The sequence below is a fragment of the Mytilus californianus genome, unplaced genomic scaffold (assembly GCF_021869535.1).
Source record: "Mytilus californianus isolate M0D057914Y unplaced genomic scaffold, xbMytCali1.0.p SCAF_2, whole genome shotgun sequence".
NCBI lineage: Eukaryota > Metazoa > Mollusca > Bivalvia > Mytilida > Mytilidae > Mytilus > Mytilus californianus.
Window position 1 is genome coordinate 93451079 of NW_026262668.1, and position 27824 is coordinate 93478902.

Sequence of the window (27824 nt, forward strand, 5' to 3'; positions counted from 1 at the left end):
CATAGAAAATATTGATCAATTTTATTGTGTTTAAAGTTCAAAAAAACTAATTTAATATCTATTATTAATGTAAGAGGAAAATAAATTCTAATTAGATTTATTTTTCAGGTAAATTATTACTTTGTTGATGTTTTGAAAATATACAATATAATTTATTAACATTTACTGTGATACTAGAAACATTTCAGAGACATTCATAAGTGAACTTGTGAAAAAGCGTGTTAATGAAAAACTGTAATCTGAAAGTAAAAACAATCTTTGCATTTAATTTTATAAATTCAATTGAATGCTCCATTTGTTCAATGTCATTTGAATTGATTCATTTGCAACTTTTTGTGAATTGTTATTATTTTAATTTTAATTTGTATTTTGATTTAATTTTTTAAATTATATTATAATAACAAAATAACAGATCAGTGGCGTTTTTCAACTGAATAGAACTTTGTGTTCTTATTTTAAAGAACGATTTCAGGAACCCTTAGTAGAAGGATATCAAGTCATATCAACACCAATTACAATAATCACCTGGCATATGTTTTGACTTTGGTCTTCATCCGATCTCTCACTGAACAAAATTGGCAAGCTGAGTAAACGAATGCCCCAGATAACACAATACGTCTAGATTATATAAAACATGTAACAATCTTGTAATTTGTCGGTTATTACCTTGAGTGGGTTATACTTTTTTACATTTGTGAATAGCGGTGATGTATGCATTGAAGACCCATTGGTGCCCTTCGGCTGTTATCTGCCCTATGGTCGGGTTGTTGTCTCTTTGACACATTCCCCATTTCCATTCTCAATTTTATAACAGCATTTACTCTGAGAACTTACTTTGTATCGCAACTTCTATTAGCATTTTTTGTCTGTAATTTCATGTACTCATACTTTGTATTTTAACGGACATCTTTCTCAGAGTTGGGCGAACAAGTTGTTTTACTAGTGTGCAACAATAGACCATAAAAAAGACGCTAACAATCGTAGTAAGTTTGAACCTTTTGGAAAATAATTTTTGGTGGAGTAGCGTTCACACGGTTCATTTAAATGCTACACGAAAAAAGAGGAGGAAAATGCCATTGGGATATTTATAACGTAAAAGTCGAAGAAGAGAAACGTCATAGCCCAAAATCAAGACGACGACAAAAACAAGTCCATAAAACAATCCATAGATAACTAAAATTAAAATACTTAGCAAAAAGAACGCCACAAAAAACTAGGGATGTTCTCAGGTGCTCCGAAAGGATAAAAAGACTCTGCTCCACTAGTGGCAAACGTCATGTTCGTTCTGTAATTTCACAATCGAGGAAAAAGAAGACGGGATTGTAGTTACGACAATTGGAGCATATTCGTGGTCATCTGTGACACATATATTCCATAAAGGTGAACCAATTCGTGATGGATTCCGTAAAACCTTTTAATTGTACATTTGTACAAAAATAGCAACTGTCCCATAATGCTCACTATTTTCAAAAGTCAAAAAGACGTTTATCATGGTTAGCAATCTAAATGAGTGTTAAAGCTTTCAGACATATGGTCTCTGAGAAAATGCGATTTCCTCTTAACCCGAGTTTCCTTTATTAAAAATATTTACAGTTAGGGTCTTTCAATATTTACAGATTTCCATAAAGCAATTTTTATACATTTACAAGAAGCTACTAATATAGAAATGTGTTTTATAAGCAAAACCCTTAATACATTTTTAAGGAAACAGTACACATACACTTAAGAAACTTATCCTTTCTTTACTATTATTATTTTGCTAATAATTGGTTGATTTTTGTTTGAATTTTTGTATTCTTTAATTTTTCAGTCTATCCTAGTATTTGTTTCTGAATTCAGTTTTTATCTTTGATGAGTTTTTCAAACACATTTCGATGCATACCATGCTTTTTGCTTTCTTTTTAATCAAAGTGTTACAAAAAACAATTACTTTTTTAATATGAATTGCTGTTTATATATAAACAAATATTTATGCATATGTACTTACGCATGGTCATATGTAACAATATTTTATTAATAGATAAATAATTTAAACACGACGATCCAGCACAACAGTGTAAAGTAATGGCTACAATTATGCCAAAGAAAAGTCAACTTCGACCTGTTTATCTTCTATTATATGTTCCTGAAATATAGAATTAGATAACACGTAAATAATATAAGTAAATTAAACACAACTTTGAAGGTCGAACAATAACTTATTGTATTAATATAAAATTAAGAATATGATGTATAATTGGATGATTTCCAATGAGATAACTTTCCATCAGAGACCAAATGAAGTTCAACTATAGATCACCGTTAGGCCTTCAACAATGAGCAAATAAAATCTATAAATGCCCCGACATGACATATATAAAAAAATTCAAACGACGAGAAAACTAACATCTTGTATATATCATCAGTGTAAGAAAGAGAGAAAATACCAGTGATAAGTAAAAACCCACAATTCGAAGAAAAACTGACAGCACCCCCGATTATATAAGCATTATCCATTTAATCGTTTGAAAATCGGGGGTGCTGTCAGTCTTTCTTCGACTTGTGGGTTTTTGAAGCATTATCCATTTAATCGGGGTTTTTGTCATCGTCCTTAACATGCATCAAATATTTGCCACTGTACGTTAAGCAACCAACAACCAATCATTCAATCGTTTTAATTTTCAGTTTGCATCTGAGTAGATTAAATTGTTGCACACATTAATCAAGTGTAGTACAGTGTTTTAAATACATGTATTAACAATATATATATAAATTGCTGTAAAAGAGGCAATTTTAAAAGTGTTTTTTTTCGTTAATGGTGCTTGTGTAAAGCAAAATTTTGATTATGTTTCATGATATTTTTCCCCACCTATGATTTTTTTTCATCTATTAATAGACAATATTTTATAGAAAGATAGAAGTGAAAATTTGTCTTCTTAAAGGAAGGTCGGTTATTCAAAGTTATATTTTGTACTTCCTTGACTTTCAAATATTCGGCTTAAGCGTTCCTGATGAAGTTAAATCCAGAAAAGCGCTTCAGACGCATTAGATTGATAACGTTTTTTTTTTTTTTTTTTTTTTTATTTTTTGTGTATTTTGACACCATATTTCATGAATCCTTAAGTTGGGATCGTATTTCTTCGTCTTTAGTTTTCTGTGTGTAAACTATAGTATTTGGGACTGTTGTTTTTTCTGGTCATTTTATTGTGTGTCTTTCATTGACTAAGTGTTTTTTGTATTGCCCCGTGGTGTCGTCCTACCTTTTAACTCTTAATATGATCGTTTCGAAGTCCACGTCTTTCAAAGATTGGACCAAGAAACAACAAAGCCAACCATCAAAAGATTTGCAAACACTTTCATGTTGACCTGGATATATGATTATCAAGGAATACATGGTTCAACAGTACGAAATAAAGTTTCACGTCTGTACCAAATCACTTTTTGTCTTTTGTCTTTATCACATTTTTTGGTTCCTCATAGATTTAAATTGATGTCAATTCAAGTTTTTGTAACCTTTTATATTCATTCACCACTTGTTTGGAGTAAGAGGAATTTTTATCATACCATGTGCGGTATAAACTTGTCTTTTGTTAAGACGATTTGTACGGTAATGCAGCTGTAACCTTGGATTCTACTGGCTGTAAGGCGATCTGCTAAATAACCATGTTCGCCTTACACATGCTCAAAAACAGTAATCTTCTTATATAACAAACACATGTAGCCTAAATGCAATCACGTTATAACCTGTTTACGTTGTATGCACATGTGGGCTATAATAAGAACAAATCAAGAAAAACACTGATGACATTAGCGTGTATTGGCCTAGATCAGAGCGCAAGCAAATATCAGACAACAGACGAAAAGTTGACCTTTAATCGAAAATTCAACAGTGTTGACATCTATATGCAGGCCAATAATAATGACAGCAATTCATGGCGTGAATAATGGAGAGGAATTGAATTGAATGCATTATTTTACTTCTCAATTATATATCATAAAAATAAATTATAAAAGATGTACAAAGTACAAAGAGTTTTCATCCAGAAAACTCTTAAAATTTGAATAATAAATAAAACTAGAATAAAATTGAATGAAATAAAAGTTAAATACTCCAGAACACTGTCTTTTAATTTAACATAACTCCAAATGAAAACGTATTCTTTGAATAAATCAGTTCTGTTTTTCATCTTAAAAATGAAAACAATACTTTATAAATTTCATGCGTTTCAGGCTCAAAGTCGAATATTGATAACCAAGTATGTGTACGAACCGAAACAGTCGAGTCAGTGTCTTTATAGCCAATAGTAACGGAACGGTTGTTGAAAAGTTGTTGTCAGTAGAGTGAAGTATGATTTATGTTTACGGAAGTTTTAGTAAAATCATTGAAAAGTTCGTTTAGATTGACGCCTTGTTATGATTCACGAAATGTTTGTGTACTGTTTCATTGAGGAACTGAAATTAATTGCTTTGGTGTAAAGGCATTTCACGGCAACAGTTTGCATAATGGCAAAAGCGGACCTTTATATTCCTTTACAGATGTTTATAGAGTACTAACGTAATAACTAACACAACTACGTGCTCATACTCATAGCAGTGGTGTTCCCTCTGTAGAAATATTCGGTAAAGGAGGAAATCTAAAAGTAAGGGTATTTGCCAAAGTTTGTAGACACTGTAGAACTGGAGCTAGATAAAGCACGAGTGTTCGATGACGTTTCACCAACAGTTAAACCTAGCATTAAAAAGCTCAGTGATGCTTTCTGTAAACGTCTGTCCCATACGTATCTTGTCACCATTATCAACCCGCTGGTACAATACAGACTGCTCTAAATCTCATAAACTCCAAGCTTTATAGTTCTGCTATTATTACTTTGTATTTTCATCTAGAAAGCATTAATACTTTCATCTTTAATGATTCAACTTTGTTTTATTGTGAACTGGGGCATTCAATGAATGTCTTAAGCATTGCAGTGAATTTTGTTTTATAATCGTTTCTATCAGTTTTTCGCATATCCAAATACTAATGGTTCAACGTTTCATTTAACACATACTAAGGATTTCCTACTCTCGGAATAGATAACCTTAGCTTTATTTGGCAAAACCTTTCGGAATTTTTGGCCATCAATTCTCTTTAAATTCGTACCTTCTCTGGCCTTTTTTACTTATCCTGGCATCTTTGGTGAGTTTATTGAATGTGTCAAATGTTCGAATCCCGGATCGATAATATTTCTTTTTATGTACTCCTGGAAAATAGTAGCAGCTTCTTTATTAATCATAATTTTCAATCGTTTTTACGCAATTTCCTCATCAGTTATATCGGCAAATTGTCTTATGTTCCATCTTGAGAAGGCATAAGAACATTTCAAACTATGCACGCTACATGGAATATGAAAAAATGATCAGTTTATGCGATCAGTTGGCGGAGCGTACAAATTATAAATTATAACTGAATGCTCAAATACACGGTCAGCGGAAGGAGCGTTCATGTGTATAGTCGGCGTCAGGATTCGAGAAATGAAATATAGGTCATTTGTATTATTAGCACTTTATTGATTATATCCTCAATATGGTTAGCAATAAAAATTATTATTTACACAGTGCGACGCTGTCTGGATAATAATGTTAATTGATTATATTGGATTATATTATGCTTTGACCAAACTAAAATTTAATTAAACAGTGTCGAAAATTGTTGACCGGTTAGGACTTTCGCTCTCATCATTCAACGATTTTTGTCAGTCTAATTAATCATTTTAGTTGGGTTAAAGCTCATATTAGAGATTTCAAAAGTACCAATTGTTCTTGAACTTACAAATACAAATGATGTATATTCCATCATGAAATAAATTCAATAGTGATAATGCATATTTACAGTAGGAAGACTATGGTGTCTATCGTTCATTAAATTTGAGATATAATCAACTTGAAATTGGTTATCATATTATTCTGATTATATCATAGCAACAAAATATAGTTAACCTTGAGCTCTGTGTCAGTGATGTGTTTTCCGCCTTCAGATCGGTAAACCGATGCATACATGTAACTCGGTAAAGTCTCTGTATAACTCACACATCGCTGCAGCATTTTAATCTGTGATTTAAGCAAACTCAAAACCTGTAACATCCCAAAACTTTATAATTATTTTAATTTTATATTCATTTCTGTGAAGTTTAGCAATGTCAAATCAAATAAATTTCATTTACACATTGGCAAATTCTTTAATAAAATGAAAACAACACGTCCGAAGAGCTTTTCTGGATTTTATCAGGAACGCTCAAAGCCGAATATTTGAAAGCCAAGGATGTATAAAAACCGAAACAGTTAAAGAGCTATATAACCAAAAAGGAACTAAAAAATTAGCCAAGTGCATATAAGGTCAACTTTGCCTGAGGGAGTTGAAACCTTAGTTTCTTAATAATTTCATTATTTATAAACGTACAATTTTATAGTATTGTGTACACGTAATTGAACTATAGTCATGGATTTCTTAATAACATCTATGTTCTCTTTGTGCTTTAATTGGTAATTTGTTTAAATTTTTGTGTATTTTGTAGTTATTTGTGAAAAAATATAGTATTTATATGTTTAAGACTACTTAAACATGAACAACACATTTGCTGGTCAGCTAGTTTAATATTGGTATTGAATTTACATCAAATATCATTTTAAAGGTTAGATATCTGATTACATCTACAGTTAGATGCCTTTTTTCAGCGCACTTGGCAATATTCATACAAGTTTAGAATACTCACTTCTCCATTCAAGAAACAGAAAAGAAGAGATACAAGAAAACCCTGAAAAATAATCGAACATCTTTTTAGGTGTTAAAAATAACTTTCAATATAAAAGATTAAATGGAATGAAAAGAGTTGACAAACTTAAAGATTACACACATAAAGCACAAATAAATTTAATATTTCCGCTAAAGAGCTCTTTATTGTCAATGAAAATGTATGTCCATCTTAAGGGAAGCAACCCAAAATATGAATCTCTAATTACAGGGTCAATTGCGGAATTGGCAAATAGACTTATAAAATATACACTGCACATACATACTTCAAATTAATTGATCTGGCTTTTCCGCGTTTTCACTTTTCATCTTATGTAAAAATATAAAAAAAAGAAAAACATTTTGTTACTTTTGAAAATTTTCAAAATGGTTAAAATACTTAATTGTACCTGAAATGAAGAAAGACACGCTGACGCCATATCATACACATATTTGCCATGTTCGTTTCCGTCGTTTGGACGGAATGGTAAAGCAATGTACTGAATGCCTAACAAAGGTATCAAAATACAGGTTGCTTTTAGAGATTGCCTGAAAAATACAAATGTCAAGTTTAACAATCGACACGGTTTAATAAGGCTACTTTTTTGCCACTTGTTTTCGAATACTAAAAAGTATTATAAATCTAACAGATACATCCTTCATATTTTTGACGAGACATTAGTCTGTCAGAAATCAGTATTTTTACAATTTTTAATTTCTGTGTTACATGTTTGTATTAGGGTTTCATGATTTTTTGAACCGCCTCAGTGGTCTGTTGGTATCGTGTTCGCCTCGAGTGAGGGAGGTTGGTGGGTTCGAACCCAGGTCGGGTCAAACCAAAGACTTTAAAATTGGTATTTGCTGCTTCTTCGCCAAACACGCGGCATTAAGGAGTAAGAGCAAAGACTGGTCGGCTCGGAGTCAGAATAATGCGTCCGGGTAAGTTGATATGTCTTCCTGCGAACTGTTATTTTGTGAACTAGCTCGTTAAAAATCTGGCTCAGCGTGTCGGCCTAGTACAAAGCAGGGTTAATATTCATATTACATTTGACCGGTTTAGTTTTTACGCTATCATAATTTTGTATTTTAAGCTTTCCAAATTTTCACGAGTGTACCTGATCAATGTTAATCAGGAAACAGTGTGTCGTGCACTGGGATATCATACACCATAAAAACAACAATTCTTTCTTTTTCTTTTTCCTTTTTTTTTATTCTTCTACCTAAATCATGACAATATACTGGTTACCGGAATCAGTACAGATATTTAATGATTTTTTTTCAACATTTATATAAGCCTATCATGATAAAATATCAGGGGTTTGGGGTTATTTAATGTCAATTCAGTCAGAGTTCTGTATATGAACACGACGTTACATTAAACAAATTACAGTGACATGTAATACATTTTTTTATTGGTTTCATAAATCTATAATGTAAACTACAAACCTTAAAGATTGCAATGATTGCGGTCTATTAGCATTTACTTTTGAACAAAGAATGCGTATTATATTCATTAGGAAAATAACATTTATCTACAAGAAAAAAATATGAACATAATACAAATAAAGTAAATATAAATAAGAAGATGGGGTATGAGTGCAAATGAGACAACTCTCCATCCAAGTCACAATGTATAAAAAGTTAACAATTATAGGTCAAAGTAAGGCCTTCAACACGGAGCCTTGGAAACCATGTTATTATCTTGAATACAGAACATAAATAGATTAGACCTTACAAACATACAATTCACTTTACACTTCACCAAACATAGTATAAATTATATCATTCACTTCATTCCAAAATAATTATATAAATATGCATCATCAATTTTGTTTTCAAGCTAGAGGTATATGATATATGGGAATACAAAAACACGTGGACAGAAAGACCACAAAATGACATCATTTTCAAATAAAAGAGAAAATCGTTTTTGTGGGATAATCTCAGTATATAAAGAGAAAAAAAAAAAGAAAGTGCAATTGTTTTCGGGTTTTTGGTTTTTTCCTAACTCAATACTAGTGGGTCAGTTTCCAGATATAATCATATATAAAAGTCTTCACGGTATTCGTGAAAATGTTCTCACAATAAGATACAATATTCTCGCCATAAGATACATGTGCAAAGTTCTCACATCAGAAAAACTGGATTCATCCAAAGGAAAACTCGTGCACATAAGTTCCATCTTTGTATTTTTGTACTCGCACTATACCATAATATGGACGTACGAAATTTTAAATTACATTGGGGTTATATATATTTGTTACTTCTTTTTGTCGATTTTTAATACAACATTGCAATTTTATGTGATTTTATACAAGTCATAGTTACTTACTAAAAGTGACAGAGCAATCGGTCCTGAAAATGTCCATATCAAGATTGTATCATCATGCCAACAGCTATGAATATTAAATAAACGAAACACATGTATAAACGTTATGTAATATAGAAATCAAATATATTGAATCTGTATAGCGAACAAAACTACTTCACGTTGTTTATAAACCTCATGACAAGACATTTATTTAAATATCAACCAGCAAAATATTTAAGAAAAAAGGAAACAACAATCTTATAGGAACTGCATAGCCGTCCATGACCACTCAGGTTTAAGTGAGGTATGTGTTGCTCAGTATACTTTATTTCTGGTAAAAAGTAAAACAACTGTTTGTCGTATTGTCTTTTTTTTTTCCATTTAGGCAGTATTGACGGACAAATGATTTTATTGTTGTTTGGCATATACGCACATTATGATACATACGTAGATTTGCTATTGTTAAATATAAGGCAACAATAGTTTACCTTTGTTAAAATCTCATAAATCCAAGTACACTACCAAGAATTATATCACATGTTTATTGTACATTTCTACCCTCTTGTACATTAGTACTGAACGGCTACATGATAAATTGTAATGTTCTACTTTTGGTAAATTCAGTTCTGATTTTTCTCAATTGACCACTATTTCCCAGTTTTTACCAGTATTAATGCTGGCCTGGTCAATTCTAGTATTGACTGAGTTTTTGACAACAGAAGTTCTATCAATGATTTTCCTTCAGTTCAATACCAAATTATCAAATTATAAGAAAACGATTACTGAACTTGAACCACACAACAGAATTTCATGAAACTTTGTAGATAATAAGGACATACTATGTAGACTTGCATATTGACAGGAAATTATGATTCAATTTTTTTTCTTATACAATTTTTTTTTCTTACACTTATTTTATTTCTCCAATGACAATGTGGGGACGTGGGGTATGTGAGCGCGCTCACTAAGGTTCTTTAATTCTGAAACCAGTTGTTGGCATGATACTTGTTATGATCTTTTCTTGTAGAATTTATGATGGCATGATACTAAGACCCCAACGGGAGGGATTGTGGTTGATTTTCACATGACGAAGAAATAATCTTTCAATCAGTTTAATTGCAGTCTGGAGCTTGCATGTCAGTAACTGCTTGTAGTCCTCTGTTAATTTGTGTTTATCATTGCCATTTTGCTTAGTTTTCTTCTGTTACCTATTATAACACATGACTCTTACTTCTTTTAAACTGAGTGTTACTGTGCGATTTGCTGTGTTTGTTTATTCAACATTGGCTAGAGTAAGAGTAAAAGGGGGAGGGTTGAGATCTCACAAAACATGCTTAACTTAATTTTGCACCTGTCCTAAGTCATGAACCTCTAGCCTTTGCAAGTCTTGTGTGTTTTTTTTTTTTGTTCATTTGTATGTTTTGGAGTTTAGTGTGGCGTCCATTTCGCTATAATAGTATACATTATTGTTCAGGACCAGACGAAGCCCGCGACTGAGTGTGGGATTTTCTCAGTGCGTTAACCCCTCGGTGGCATTGGGCTATTTTTTGGGCTTAATCTCGCTGAAACTCTAATGTAATGTGTAATTTCAAAAATCCTACAGATGCTATTTTATTTTGCAACATCAAGGAGTATTTACTCAAATTCTTTAAACCACACTCAATTCATAAGCATGGGTATATAAGTAACTGAAATAACAAAATAGTACTTAATTTCCACATTTTAATGGTCCATCTAGTGGATAGTTGTCTTATTGGCAATCATACAACATCTCCTTAATTTTATTTATCATTATGGAATATCAAACTAACAAAAAAAGACTTCACAGAAAAAGTGACTTCAACAAGATGAAATATCAATAAGGAACAGCAATCAAAAGTTAGTGTTGAATCACTACTGAAATAAATCAGTCTAGAAACAGAACTGAAAAAATCAGTACTGAAACATTCCTGAAAAAACTACTGTTACAGAACTAAAAAATTCAGTACAATTACTGTACTGAAAAACTCCGTACTGCTACAGAACTGAAGAAATCAGTACTGTTACAGTTCAGCAAAAATCAGTACTGTTACAGTAAAGCAAAAATCATTACTGTTACAGTACAGTAGAAATCAGTACTATTACAATACTAAAGAAATCAGTACTGTTACAGTACTGAAAAAAAACAGTACTGAATTTACCAAAAGTAGAACATTACAATTGTATCATGTAGCCGTTCAGTAATGATTTACAAGAGAGTAGAAATGTACAATAACCATGTGATATAATTCTTGGTAGTGTAAGAATAGATAAATAAAGATAAGTAAACAAAACCTGAGGGAATCGCATGAATTCTAAAAGGAGCGAGACCGGGTGTATCGACAGGGTTAGCGTCTCCTGCAACGCATGCATCACTCACCATATAAAAATAAAGAGATGTGGTAAATTGTCAATGAGACAAGTATCCATCAAAGCTCAAATCTAGTGCATGAAAGCAATCATAGGCAACCGTAAGGCCTTCAACAAGGTGAAAAACCCAAAACGTATAGTCGGCTAAAAAAGGCCCCGACATAAAATATGAAACAATTCAATTGAGAAAACTAACGGTCTTATTTATAACAATACAGTTTACGAAAAACATAAATCACATACATGAACCAAGGAAAACAACTGAACTACAGGCTCCTGACTTGAGACAGGCACATAAATAATGTGGCTGGGTTAAACATGTTTGCTGGCGCCAAACATTCCCCCTAACCTTGGACAGTGGTGCAACAATGTGTTATCAACAATATGTTATAAACAATGAGATTATACTCTTGAAATAAAGATTATTTATTTATTTATTTATTTATTTATTTATTTATTTATTTATTTATTTTTATTTTTTTTTTTTTTTTTATTTATTTATTTTATACACGATTAGAACACTGAAACATATTTAAGAACAAACTATAAAAATCTGAGCACACATGCACACAATCGGTAAATGTATTGGCCAAAAGAATAATTGATACCAATTGGAATACCGTCTGAAGAAATATGAATCCACCAAACTAAACAAATTTGTTATCGTTCAAAATATTCAGCATTTTTATGATATTATCTTCGGTGTATTTGTTGTTGGAATTTTCAGGACTTAAAACAATGATTTTGTATCTACGATTCCCATTTCTGTGATAAAGTCTCTGTTTAATTAAAATAGTTTGTCGATCTTTTAATTGTGTATGTGGGAAAAGTTCTGATTATACTGCAAACTTGTACACTGAGACTGTGAAAGAGGTGATATATACTTAGGGAACTTTTAATCTCATAAGTCGAGAGAATATGACAATGCCATGGCAAAAACCGAAAGATGACGAAACACAAACAAGTCCACAACACATAGAAAATTAAAGACTAAGAATCCACATCTGATTGACACCACTGATTTTACCTGATCACAATATTTCTTAATGTGTCATCCCTTACTGTAGAAAGAATAAAAGTATGAACTTCAGAAAATTGTGATGTCGAACATCTAGAGGATACTGCTATATATCGTTCTTTATAACGATTTTGTCAAATTAAGGTATCCAGAAAAAGGGAGATTTTCAGTAATACCAATGGAGAGAAGGACGGATTTATGGTTTTCTTAAATCTATTCTTGCGTCAATAATGCAGGGATAGATGTTGGATTCCAAGATATGCTTCGAATTTTAAGTTTGTTAGACATTCCAAATAAGGATGCGCTCATTTTGTTTCAGCCATTGTCAGCTGGAACAACATATTTTTTCCTGTAGAGAGGATAAAGCATTCACGACTTTGGGCTATTTTTTATGGGTTAGAAACCTACTTTCCTCAACTAAACCAATTAGCAACCTGGATACTTTTGTTTTCAGTTGATTGGCTGAAAAATTCGATACATCAGGCCTTTCGTTAACTCTCTGAGTTGTTCATTATTTACGATACCCAGTGTTCCAGTTGTAATAATATAACATAAACGGTACCAATTTTAGTGCACCAGATGCGCATTTCGATAATTTTAAAATGTCTCTTCAGTGATGCTCTAGGCCAAAATAATAGAATATACAAAATCTAATGCAAATGTTGAAGAGTGGATCAAACCAAAAAGGACCTAAAGTATAGCCAAATCCGGAATAGGAATAAGTCAGAGCTATACATGAGGGAGATATATTCCTTTATTTAAAATAATTTAATAAATTGTATAACAGCAAAATTGTAATCAAACAATATCCGTATTATAACATTGACCAGCGGGACTATACTTGTATGGGGTTAATGAACAAGAGCAATCGGTAGGTTTGGATTTTAATTCTTTCGGCCGAAAGGTCTCTAGCACCCTCTTGTGGTAATCAACTTTAGATGCAATGGATATGGAGTAGGTATATGAGACAAGAGTAGTATCATCTTTGAAGTAATCAGGTATTTTTGTGTTCTTTTACAGATTTCTAGTGGGAAAAATTACTAATATTGATAGCTACTAAATCTTTATTTACAAATTCCACTTAAAAAAACTTTTTCATCATTTTTGAAAGTAGTTGATGTGGGTTTGAACTGCCAGGCATAATCAGAATTTATAGAAAAAATTTAGAAAACATCATACATGTATACGACAGACAAGAAAACATACTCATTTTTTATTTGCCAATTACGGTTCCCGGAATGAGCAGAATAATTACAATCATAATTTTCAAACATAATATAAAATAATAATAATAGATTGAACAAACTTAATTATATTTATTACTTCTTTTTTGTCGATTTTTAATACAACATTGCAATTTTTTGAAGTCATAGTTACTTACTAAAAGTGACAGAGCAATCGGTCCTGAAAATTAGTTTTGATTTCCTTGATTAGCATCATATATAAACAAACCTATTATTAACATCTTCGTTTGTTGAACGTAACACTGTATAAACAGCAGAAGGTACGACTGGGATGCCTGTGAAATACAAAAATGTGATAAACAATCATTTATTTCAGCAACAAGTCGTTTCTTTATAGAAATAAATGAGTAGTGATATACTTATGCGATATCTGTGTTCTATGCATGAATAGGGATAAAAAAAAGAGAGATATGGTATAAGTTAATGAGACAGCAACTAATAACATCTAGAGGTCAACATACAGATATCTAGAGGTCAACATACATATATCTAGAGGTCCACATACAGATATCTAGAGGTCCACATACAGATATCTAGAGGTCAACATTCAGATATCCAAATAAAACACGAACTTCAAGAACATTGCAATCTAAAAATTCAGAAAAGTTGTGCCAAAACAGGAAACTGTTGTAACTATTGTTCTTTTGCGTCTAAATAGTTGACATTTTGATATGCACCATAACACACGTTCAGGGCCCTTAATTAGACCAATAAATATTCTTATTCTATATTCATACAGGAATAACATTTGCATTTCGTGAATAATTACCATTTCCGTGAAAAATGTCACTACGTCGGAATATAGAAATAAAATTATATGGCATTTTATTACTTGAAGTTGACAAAACTGTTTTCCTGTAATGCAGATCTATGAAATGTTACTGGATAGTCATTTAATTTCAAATGTCTTCTTACCGCTTTGGCATTTCAATTTTAGTGTCCTTGTATTAAAACTTTATACATTTATTGACTTCCTTTCGCATAAAAATTGAGCTGTTATTTTACGCTTTCACTTTTTCATGATAGAAATGCAATAACTTGTGAGGCCATTTGATTCATTGCGATATTAGAGTATTGTAATTATAGTGAAGTTTAATGTTTATAGTTAACAAACATGTTTACATAGTTCACTAGCAGTAAGAAGATACGTCATCATTACGTAAGCATCATGTCAGATCATTTTGTAGACACGGAAATAGCTTTCTGAAATGACGAAAACGCGTTTTTAACAATTTACTGGTGGTTTTCAATATCAAAGTGGTGTTTTTTCTAAAAAAAATACGCATGATCTTACAGTTCTAGTAAAAGAAGTTGGTTTAATGCTTTGTTTTTTATACAAATAAGTCATTTTGACCTACAGTGACTAATTAAAAAACATACTTCTACTTAAAATGTACAAGTCAAGTTAATAATGATTTTCCTATATGTCGAATTATAACTATAACAAATATTTTATATATTTCAGCAAATGTCTCAAGCATCAGAGCGCATGATGTGAATACAACGCCTGGATCATTCTACAAAGAAATTTTAACGAGTAGTAAAGATTTTTCAGTATAAAAGAACACGAATCTATAGTTGTAGACATTTACTACTTGACAGATGATGTCAATTTCAGAGAACTTATTTTTCCAAATAAGAGCGTTTTTACAAGGTATCATGCTTTTAACATCCTTTTTAATGAAACAAAGTTGGATTAGTTCTTTCATTATGTCTTCAAATAGTCTTTCAAGTTTAGGATAAACAATAATTGTGTAAAGGACGAAGTATAGTCAAATGTTTTACTATTGAACAAAAAGACCGAATAAGATTATAGGTACTCTAACAGATTCTTTACCAAACGATGGGACCATAAGGCAGTAATTTCCGACAATGTTTTAACATTAGGCCTATCGAACTGAATTACTGCGTTTGTGCAATTATGTAACATTTGGATAAAAAGATTGAGTTGATGAACATGAGACAGAAAACCCCTAAAACAATCAGATATAGCCATAAACCAGCGAGTTCGTTACGGTTCTTTATTTTGATGGATGCTGGAAATTCAACATTGAACTTCATAGCTCTTCCTTATCTGTAGCACCTCTACCAACCCCCTTTACTCTTTTACAGCATCATTGACTGTAGAAGTCACGTATCTTTGCAAAGCTTTGAAAGTAAAACTTATCAATGACAAAAATGGTTGTACTGGGCAATGTAAATGGGATGTCTGCAAACATTTTGAATAAACACTATGACTGAATTGAAATATGATGAATCAGGTGTGTAACAATGAGTAGTTGCCTCATGAACACAAACTGGAAAAAATGAGGTCCTTTTTGTAAACCTGAAGATCTATACACCAAAAAAATCAAGCAAGAAAGGTATATTGTATAGATATACATGGAACAAAAGTTCCATAAAAATGATTGGTGATAAGCAATAAACCAAAGACATAGCTCGTGAATTGCGGTTTTTCATCTTATTTTGCAAGAATTTCTGCAACGATGAACTTTGAGGTTTAGTAAGTCAAGGTGTACAACATTCGTAACAAACTGTTTGTTTTTGTTTACTGTATGTCAGACTACGATGCTAACCTCAAAACACTTTCGATATATTCAATAACAGTTTTTACTACTGTTGCTGTCAGACCTTTCAAATGACAATGGAATAGGAAATTATGCAGTCACTTTAATTATAAAAGTGCCAAATTGAAAAGATATAAATGTTAAGAATTAATTGTAATTTGTTATAAATCTCAGTTGAATTACCGATTTTGTCCTATTGTATATTAAGATATTTTAACTGAGTGTTGGTCGCATGGCGGGTGTTGAATGCATAACATGCGCCGCTTAACTTTTCGACGCACCAAGTCTCTTTGGAATTTATGCGATTCCCTAAAGTTTTGTTTTGTGCCTTGATATGTACGCTTTGGATGTTTTTATGAGATTTGAACATAAGAAACAACTGTTGCGTCTAATTCAAAAGTACTTACCCCATCCAACTACGTAACATATTTTTAGCAATGTCTTCTCGTTTGTAAAAGTCAGTACAAGTACAGTATGAAGATAAAATCCTTCGCAAAACATCCAAGCATAGTTACAAACTGTTACATATTGTGAAAGTACATGCAGTATTCGGCACCATACCTTGTAAAATATAAGGCAAATAACAGAAAAATATTTTTAAAATTTCTTAATATAAAAATAAGGAGATGTGGTATGATTGCCAATTAGACAACTATACAGCAAAGTTCAAATGAAGTGGATGTAAGAAATTATAGCCAACCGTACGGCCTTCAACAATGAGAAAACCCCATACCGTATAGTCGGCTATAAAATGCCCCCAACATGAAAAATATGAAACAATTTAAATGAGAAAACTAACAGTCTAATTTATAACAAAACAAATTTTCATTTCAAAATTGACATGTGACCGATGAAAAGACTAGACTGTAAGTACAGAATATGTAACAAGATATCAGTATAAGTCGGATTTTCTCAGCAGAGTGTATTATAAATTACAGTACATTTCTATTAAATGTCTATCAATGTATTTTATTTATCGCAGTGAAAAATTTCTTTTTATGTTTCCTTATTTCTCAATAGTTTTTATAAAGGGTACATATTCCTTACAAGAAAGCATCTTCATATAGTTTTTGGAAACGTTATCTATCAAATCAGTTTCTGTCTGTCTGACGTATACACTACATCTCGTTTTATTCGAGCGCTTAACATTTGCGCGAATTAGGGGATTTAGTTTTTTGTGACGTTTGCGCGCTGCTTTTGATTACATTTTTGCGCATTCATTTTACAGGTAGCACAGGTAAATATAAAGATAAACCAAAATAAATATGTCGATAGTTATTAATTTTGAACATATTTATAATTTTAGATTATATATTTTTCATATTGAATTTCTACAAATGATCCGGAATCATTCCATGCTCACTACAATGAAAAATTTTATTCAGAAATGATGTATGTTTGTGTTTCTTCACAGTTAAAGTTTACACTAGCAGTTGTACGCAGAAGTGAAAAATAAAAACAGAGTATCTGATAGAGCAATTCCAAAAATATAAGAAAGCAGAAGTTGATCGAATTCGTTTTTCTTGAAGCAGTGGACTTCAAATATTCAACATGTACCGACATGTAAAATCGGTACTTTTACTCTTCAGATTTGCATTCCCAGGACTTGGTGCCGTTGTGCATATCAAAACTGACTTGTCCTGCCACTTCCACCTTCTCGTAAGTGTGCATGGCACTTATAAGTAAACAAATAAATGAATAAGTATAATTTGCCTGTGTTAACCTAAATCTACATGTGTTTACCCTTAAAAGGAATTTTTACGCACAAATTTAATGGTAATGCGCGCAAATATGATGCACCGTTTTATTCATATGTTATACGTGCTCTTAAAAATGATGATAGACTGTTAAATCAAAAATACTAATTATACTCGAGGAGCTACTAGTATATGAGCAGAAGGAGCATAAAAAGAAAAGCAAAATTCAACTTTGCCTATAAGAGAGTTTTAGCCTTTGTCTCTAATAATTTCTGAATTTATCAATAGAGAATTAAAGAAAGGTATGTTATTCTAAAAAAAAAAGTAAGAAGATACAATAATCTAATAATCGAAGAAGACAGATAACACCATAACCAAAAAACAACAGAAAAAAAATGTCAAACAACAGTTTACAGACCATCAGAGTAAAAACATTGAACACTATTCCAATTATAATTCACTTAATTTTCTTTCTCGACAACATTCACACACAACACATGAAGAAATATAAAGCACACTCACCGGGTTATCTGCGACGACATGAGGATCAAATGAAGTACTAGCGTAGTATGTTATCCAAAATACAGCTGTTAGAATATACGATACAAATAGATGTTTGTGTATAGTTATTCGTGTGCATTTCAACTGTCTGAAAATACAGAAAAAATAAAAAAAACTGATTGAGTGTAAAGATGAATAAATTACTCTATAGGAAAAATTATTGGATTACCAAACGTGGCTTATTTTGATAAACTGTCAGAATGTCTTGCATTATTAAGAACGAATTACATTACAGATTACTGTTATTATAATAGGAGTTTCCGATTGCAAGTTATCCTATATTTAAACTAGTATTCCTTGTATTGACTATTAAATTTGTTCAATCAGTACTACTTGTATAGTAAACAGAAAGTCAGTCACTGGAATTGGTTAAGGATATTTAAGATTGAAAAAATTGCTTTGGACTGATCTTTAAAGCTTGTCGAACAATAAACTTAGCACTGAGTTGTAAATCGCGAGAATGTACCATAGCGGACAGGGTAAGGCTTAATTTTTTTGCTTGAAATACATATTATTGATAAAATACGCCAAAGCTCATCTGCGAGTTATAATAATCTTGAATTGCAAAGATTTAAACTGGTTAAATTTCTGAATAATCTGGTGATATTTGTATAAATATTGTAGGATAGATTATATGAGTCGACTTTAATATGTGTAATTTACCAAAAAAACATACTGTATTTTTTATAGTTCTCAATGATGAAAATGAACGACATTGATCAATTTTTGTATTCCTAATTGCAAATAATGATTTATATTCCCATTTATATAGCCCCTTCTGAGCTTCTGAAAATTTGATGCATTATATATATAATCTGACACATGAGAGAAAAATAAATTATTTTATCTCATTAAAGGAGGAATTATGATAAGAGCCGTTATTTTGATTAACAATCAAATTGTAATTTAATTCCAATCTGCTAATTTTATTGATAAATGAACAGGTAAATACAATGTAGACATATTAGTGCAGAAAGGTCATTTGTGTTTAAATTTACGCACTTAACCTATAATAGCCATTTCATGTAAAGTTTTTGGTCAAAATATATATATTCTTAGCAAAAGAGATATTTTACACTCAACCTATTTGTAAAATACATTTTGTATCAAAATAATTTGCAGTTACAGCTGTTGCTTAAATCTATAAAAAGTAATGGCAAGATCTCAAAATTAGGCTAGTTTTGTTTATTTTTATGTTTTGCACTAAATATAAGAAGTTTTAAGCCCTAATGCCAATTTGTGAATTTAAATTAAAGATATAAATACCGACGTCTTACAAAATATCCAAAGGATGAAACATGAATTTATTACAGCACTTTTTGATTTTCGAATTCAAGGGGTTAAAAAATGGCCTTATCATACCTTTTTCTTTTATTTCAGTGACAGGATCGCTGAAGAAAAAACATATTTTATACACAGATAATAAGATAGTTGATACAAAGTGGTTTTAGCCTTAACATGCAAAACTATACAGCAAGTAATGGGTATCCCCACGGACACGAGGGAAAACAATCAAAGCACAAAAAACAATGTTCAAGAAAACAGGAAAGATATTGACATTGATTATCTGTGTATAACTGGTATATGTGCAGGCTTGAAGAAACGTAATATTTTTAAATTCAGTACTATACTATGACGGTACAATACGAATCGCCCGAATGCACCCAGACTCGAATGGAACTCAAACTCTACCTGTAAATCTTCTATTCCCAAAATATCAGTTGCAGATGTGCAAGCATTACAAAACTAAGTTTGGACGAGTACAATGTTCATGATATTTTTTTAATTCAATAGCCGTAGACCTCCAACGTATCAAATATCATGTTAATATTTGCAGGCATAACGAAAAAAACGTATAAAGTACTGACTACTTTTTGATTTCCGAACTTGATTGTTGAAGATTATTGATACATTTTGTAAGTTCAAATGTACATATACATGTAAATGGTAACGCTTTATTATATAGATGAAAATCCATGACCTTAGCAGGAAAACTAATTTCTTCCGTGGTATCTGTTACTTACCTGAAATAAGCTAATATTAACAAGGCTACAATCAAAACCACAATGGACACACCATATCCACTGAAGTAAGCATATAACACATTATTGGCTCTCTGAAAAAAAGAACGAAATTAAATCGAGTGACACAAGAAAGGTATTTGAATATTATCAACGATGAAAAAATCCATCAACAATGAACTTTCTATTTAGTGAAACATTCGTTAGTATCAGAACACAGAGAGCAGCAAATCCGTTAACAATGGAATATTTATTTGTTAAAACATTTGTCAGTATCAGAACACAGAGAGAAGCAAATCCGTTAACAATGGAATATCTATTTGTTAAAACATTTGTCAGTATCAGAACACAGAGAGCAGCAAATCCGTTAACAATGGAATATCTATTTGTTAAAACATTTGTCAGTATCAGAACACAGAGAGCAGCAAATCCGTTAACAATGGAATGTCTATTTAGTAAAACATTTGTCAATATCAGAGATCAGAGATCTATAGTCAGTGCATGTTATATAATATTGTCATAGCAGATAGAACTTATCTATGGTATATGTAAAATTATGCTATAAATAGTCAGATGTGGATTGTCTGCTGCGTATCATCAATATACCCGTAGTCATCAGCATAAAAACAACTACAGTAAACTAAAGTACATGTACTTCATAATTATCAGAATAAACAGTCATTGTGGCTTGCTTACAGTTTTTACTTTATTTGAAAAACTGGTGTGTCTTGTACATATCTATAATGCATACCTGTACTTTCATAGTATCAGAGCATGGAGCGTAGTTTGTCCATGACCTTTGAGTATTAGGATGTTTATACCATGTACCATCTGTATTACATTCCTTAAACGGTTGTCCTTCAATAAACAAACATGCAACATGTAGGCGAAGTGTTTGTTGAATAAACTGCGCAAATAAGATTGACATATTGCAAAAGAAGAGATTTTTATAAGTTTTGTTAATATTATTATTATTATTCATTAATCATTTATTTAAATATTTTGTTTGTTTGCTGGTTTACTGGTTTCTGTTCTCTTTAATTTTTTTTTACTTTTTTTGCGGGGGGGCGGGGGGATTTTTTTTCTAATAAAACATTTTCTATAGACTTGTTATCAACTTTTTAAACATACAATGTGTGTGTCATCCATTGGTGGTGGAGGAAGCCTGATTTCCGGATGTAACCACCGACATTCGACAAGAAAACTGGCAATTCATGTCAATTGTCGAATGCACCTGCCACGTGCGGGTTCAAACTCATAACCTCAGTGTTGACAGGCTAGTAATAACTGTAGATGGACTTGGCCACCGAGGCCCCACATTTGTGAATGATCAACCGTTCCCTGGAACAGTCATGTAACAACACAACATAGGAACAAACTGAAATACCGGTTAATACGTTGGCTTTCTTTTATCTTATTACTGGTCCTTGATATTGAAAATGTTGAGACAATAATGAATATTATCATTTTTGATTTGTCTATTAAACCAGTGTGTCACAATCGGGACACAGACGAGAACCGAATTATAGCTTCGACATGTGGACCAGATTCGTGGTCATCTGTGATATAGATATTCCATGACGGTTATCCAATAGATATAAGAAGATGTAATATGAGTGCCAATGAGACAACTCTCCATCCAAGTCACAATTTATAAAAGTAAACCATTATAGGTCAAAGTACGGCCTACAACACAGAGCCTTGGCTCACACCGAACAGCAAGCTACTTTCGAATATTTTACTTTCGAATATTTCAACTTTACAGTTAGGAAACAATAGTGTTTATTGACTACTGAAAACTCTTTAATACCAACCCTTTGAAGTGTAACAACTATTTTAACTATAGTATAAACAGCACAAACATTAGCATAGTAACGTATTATAGTTCTTAATCGACATAATTGGGGGGAATCGTCATAAAACCGATTTTTTTCCAGTTTTATTCTGTTGTTAAGTTGCTGGTTCGTTGATGTAAAAATGTATTTCCAACATTTACTCTTATATATTTCTGTAAATAGATCACCTTTCTTTTTTTTTTAAAGTTTTAAGGTCTTAATAATAAAAAAAAAAGATAGGCTCAAATGGTCCAAATAACATAATTTGAAGTTTTATTAAGACTTAGTATGAGGAACGTTCAATTTGTTCTGAATCTAGATTCAATATAAATCATAATGAAAAATGTTGAGAATGTACTAGTTGGTTAATGTTAGTCGGTATTTCTTAAATCAGCTTGAATTATTATTGCAATTAACTTTTTGCACTCAACCCTTTGAAAAACCAGAAATTTTGTATTTTCTGCTTCGCATTACGATGCGATGCTATTAGTTTCAATCCATATAAACGCCATCTTGAAATCATTACTAAACAACAGTTAGTTCTGATTGGTATGTGTGGCTAAGATTCTATTGGCTTGAGTGAGTTATGAAATGAGGATCATGTCAGGTAGGGGAGGGGAAATTGTATAAGATGGTCTGACAGTATGTGTATTCGAGACCAGATCGATGAATATGTTGCGGTAGGATCACATATTGTTGGATAATACCTGGAAGTCAAAATTGATACATTTATTATTACGCATTGCATATGTTTTAAACTGTTTATAAGACGATTAGTTTTGTCCCCAACAATTCCTATGTACATGTATGATGTGTATGGTATTAATATCATCACGTATTACATATAATATATCGTAATGATGATCGCTCTGTTCACTTATGCGTTTACTCGATGCTGACCGATGTGAAATTATTAGGTAGCTATTTGTAAAAATAAAGTAATTTGTTAAACTATCAAATTATACAATTTAGAAAGTATGGGTCTAAAACAGTACTTCGGTGCAACCAACACACAACATTGTAAGTGTAACCATCGGAACATGCTAAATTTAAACATCAATTTTTGGGTTACTCTCGATGTGTTTTAAGGTGATGATGATATCGAAAATCGGTTACAATTTACTTGTATCTGACAGATATTATAATTAAACCCATCATTCAGGGAGTAAAAAAATCAGTAAAACTTAACGGGTATCGCGTGTTAGTCTAACCATTGAGATCCGAATTAACCTCCTTCGTCTAATGAGTAATTTGTTAGTTTTAAATACGTTTTTGGAAAGATTAAACTTGTATTCATTTTAGAACATACATGTCTATTAGTGTTACTGGAGGTATATAAAGATATCTGACATACATGACCAAATATTAGTGGTACTAGAGGTAAATAAAGATATCTGACATACATGACCAAATATTAGTGGTACTAGATGTAAATAAAGATATCTAACATACATGATCAAATATTAGTGGTACTAGAGGTAAATAAAGATATCTGACATACATGACCAAATATTAGTGGTACTAGAGGTAAATAAAGATATCTGACATACATGACCAAATATTAGTGGTACTAGAGGTAAATAAAAAAGATATCCGACATACATGACCAGTATTAGTAACTAAAGATATCCGACAACATGACCAAATATTAGTGGTACTAGAGATAAATAAAAATATTTGACATACATGACCAAATATTAGTGGTACTAGAGATAAATAAAGATATTTGACATACATGACCAAATATTAGTGGTACTCAAGGTAAATAAAGATATCCGACAACATGACCAAAAATTAGTGGTACTAGAGATGAATAAAGATATCCGACAAAACGACCAAATATTAGTGGTACTTGTTGTAAATAAACATATCTGACATACATGACTAAATATTAGTGGTACTAGATGTAAATAAAGATATCTGACATACATGACCAAATGTTAGTGGTACTGGAAGGAAATTAATATATCTGACATAAATGAACATGGTTTAATTATTATGTTCCCGGTGTGATATTAGATAATGCAATCATTTGACAGATCATGCTATATCAAAACTATCAATCCATCATTCCGTATATAAGATGTAACAGTTTTATTTATTTTCTTCTTCCATTTGGGATTTTATTTGCATTTTAATTGCAAAACAGTGTTTGATTGTGCATTTGGGAACTCATTTGAAACAATTGATATGAGAAAGGAAACAAAATATTACCAATGACAAATGCCCTTGGGATACAATTAGATATGTCCTGACTCTTACATTCATTTGTGATTTAACTAAGACATCTTAATGATAATAACGACTCGAATGTTCCTAAGATCTTATGCCTGGGGAGTTAATGATACTGATTTCGATCTTACGATAGACTGCTGGAAGTAACTTGTAGTCGTTTTTCTTATGTCCAATGTCAAATAGTTCAGCCACATTAAGAAAGATAACATATTCAACATAAATCATGTTAGAAGGTTTTGGCGACTCGGTGGGTCGAAAGGGACAAATGAAAAAAAGAGAAAGGTAATAGGCACTTTGTGACTACAGGATAGAAGAATTAATTAATGTCGATCGGACGTAAATGCATGTACAAAACAGTCAAACAGGCAATATATGATCTCTAATTGGTATCCCTACTAGACTGTAGAAGTCCGAGTGACCGTTATTCTATACTCTATACGTAATCCTGGAATGTGTATGTTGTATGCGAAGGTTGTTGAAAGACCATTGCTTGCCATTATTATTTTCCCTTTTCCTTAAAAAAATGCATACGGAAGGCGTCTTATTATTTTCTTATTTTCATTTATGATATTTTCCGTAGTTACAAAATTTTTCTAACTTTAAAGCATAACCTCATTCTTTTTCTTAATCTTGCCATGATGATTCATGATTTTTGTACAATGATTATAGAAATAATTGTTTCAGTGGCCCGATTGAATTTTTTTTTATGGAGGAGATATACAAAAGATAATTCACAGTAGCACAATTTGATTCGCTAAGCTTAATCAGTAGCCGATCCAGGAACTAACGAATAGAGAGAGAGAGAGGTGGTCACATGTGAAAAGGGTGAAAGGACAGATTATTTTGTACTAGTTTTTGCGCGATTTAAAAAAAAAATCGAAGAATTTGAACTTGTGAATCCTGGACCGTTACTTTAACATGTATATTTTTGTTTATTTATCAAATCTTTGCGCATTTAATTCTATGAAGAAAAGTCATAAGATAAAACAATTACAGTTACTGCACATTCCTTTCTGCCTGTATTGTAATAGTGTACAGGAATTGGCGTAAATAATAGCATCTGACAACAAAATATCTAAAATGGTTGTAGAATTCTGTGCTCAATATAAAATGACTTTTTCCATTCGGAATTTTTGTTGTTTTCCCGTAAAAATAAAATTGCTAGTATCATAGTGTTTTTAATATTCATCATTTATGTTTTCGTAAAATATTTTCAACAAAATGACGTAATAAATACGTTGCAAAACTTATTCAGTCGGAGAAAAATATGTTGGTTTGATGCCAAATAGAGAACGGTTTTCGTGAATTCCCAGAAAGTAACAAATGTATCTAATCAATATCCAATTATTGGGTTTGTTTTCATTTTATATCACTCAAGAAACAATCTTCAAATAAATGTCAAATTTCATACTTGATTTTTGTGTATTCATCTTAAAATCAAATTAAGTACAGCTATATCTGGTTTAATAACACTTTACAACGATAACTAAAATAGTATAATTGTTTGCTGTGTGATGTAATCTTTCAAAAAGATTTATCAAATATTTACTTGGTCCTTCTTTTAAATGTTTTGCATTCAGTATTGAATTAAAATTGTGTTTGCTAAAGACATGCTGAAGTAAAAAAAAACATTTTGTAATGCTTAAAACATCACTCGGAGAAAGAAATTGTAAACATATAAATTATTTCCGAGCAATAAAACTCGACTTGTAGAAAATTATTTCTATTAAACCAGATACAGTATTTAAACCATGTGGGGAGGACATTTTCTCCATTATTTTGTATTGCTGGAATTTGATCAAACAGAATAGAAACTCTTTTGGGTCGACGTTTGTTCCAACTTAGCTAGACACTATATGATACATTTATTATGATTTAATCAGAAAAAAACATTCGTCTCTTTGTTAAAAGAATAAGACTAATATAGACTTACACATGCAGGAAAATTACAACATATGGGTATTATTTTAGTTATATAAAGTATCGTATTCCGTCAATTAAAATTTAAAATTGCTAGTATAAGGCCAATCACGACTTATCATGCCACTTACAGTAAATTGGAATTTGTTCATCATATATCAAGATCTGCTATTTTACACGTATTGCGTCCTCCTGGTTTATTATTTAGACTTGGTACGATCTTCCACTAAACTATTCCCTGTTACGTATTACTGTTGTTTCAAATTACCTGGTTGTTGGCCAAATTTCTCCACCATAAACAACGGACAGTATCCATAGGTCTTTGTCCCTGCTTTGGTATAGTTCCAACAAGTGTATCCATCAAATGTACCATTGCAGTATAATTGTTCTGAAAATAAAAGTAACTTATTCAGCAAACGCAGACTTCTGTATCTATTGGCTTAGAATATACATTGTAATTTGGCATACACATTGTAAATTTTTTCTATCTTACCTCCTATAGATTTATAGGGATATGATTGGTTAAAGGACTACACGTGGTGACTATGTATATTTGATATAGGGTGTCCTAAAAAAATATAGGGTTAGTTACCATACATGGTTAGTTACCATATGGGGTTAGTAAAGAGTTACTTCCCTTTCAAAACAAAAAAGATGGCACGACCCTTTATAAAAACAACACGGTGTTGAGGAAAAATCTGAAAGGTTTCAACAGACGAAGAAATTGATGATGAAAGATTGAAATAAATTCATAAAACATAATTAAAGCTAACAAATTGTTATTGTTGGCATTAAGGAGTCACTTCCCTTTCAAAACAAAAAAGAAATCTGAAAGGTTTCATCAGACGAAGAAATTGATACATATAATGAACGATTGAAATAAATTCATTAAAAAAACATATAGAAAGCTAAAAAGTTGTTATTGTGGGCATTTCTTTTCTGTATAGACATATGGAAGTAGGATCTTAATACTAAGTATTGAAGACTTTAAAATCACTTTGATAGGTCGCTAGTCAAAATACCACATGTGAAGATAGTCTCTCACCCCATATGGAATTTACTGACCCCATATATATCGTATTAGGTCACTAACACACCATGTAACTAATAATATATTACCTTTTTATTCAGTTACGTTTGTTTAATATTTTCTTTTCCTGATATTTCACATTTATTCATTCATATCTTTATTATTGTTTTTGTCTACAGCACATGTACTTACTTTTTCTATAAATGACATTTACAAAAGAACTTTTACAAACTCCTATGATATCGAGGGCAA

General features: G+C 31.5%; 1 protein-coding gene across 1 annotated transcript; it reads right to left on the bottom strand.

Annotated features, from left to right (window-relative positions):
* Positions 1-1955: 1955 nt before the first annotated feature.
* Positions 1956-27141, bottom strand: LOC127727725 (calcitonin gene-related peptide type 1 receptor-like). The gene is made up of 13 exons (XM_052234840.1): positions 27135-27141; positions 26811-26930; positions 21304-21410; positions 20556-20647; positions 18493-18619; positions 16681-16834; positions 13915-13981; positions 9078-9141; positions 8192-8277; positions 7156-7294; positions 6729-6770; positions 5956-6090; positions 1956-2125 (listed from the first exon to the last, which is right to left on the bottom strand). The coding sequence occupies exons 1-13, from the start codon at positions 27139-27141 to the stop codon at positions 2075-2077; spliced, it is 1191 nt and encodes a 396-aa protein (XP_052090800.1). The 3' UTR covers positions 1956-2074.
* Positions 27142-27824: the final 683 nt, after the last annotated feature.

Bases quoted from the DNA above. Each gene is read 5' to 3' on its own strand.
- LOC127727725 (XM_052234840.1), bottom strand. The intron at 8,278-9,077 runs GTAAGTAACTAT...TTTTTCTTGTAG, and splicing joins CGATTGCTCTGTCACTTTTA to ATAAATGTTATTTTCCTAAT. The intron at 2,126-5,955 runs GTTAACTATATT...TCTATATTTCAG, and splicing joins TCACTGACACAGAGCTCAAG to GAACATATAATAGAAGATAA.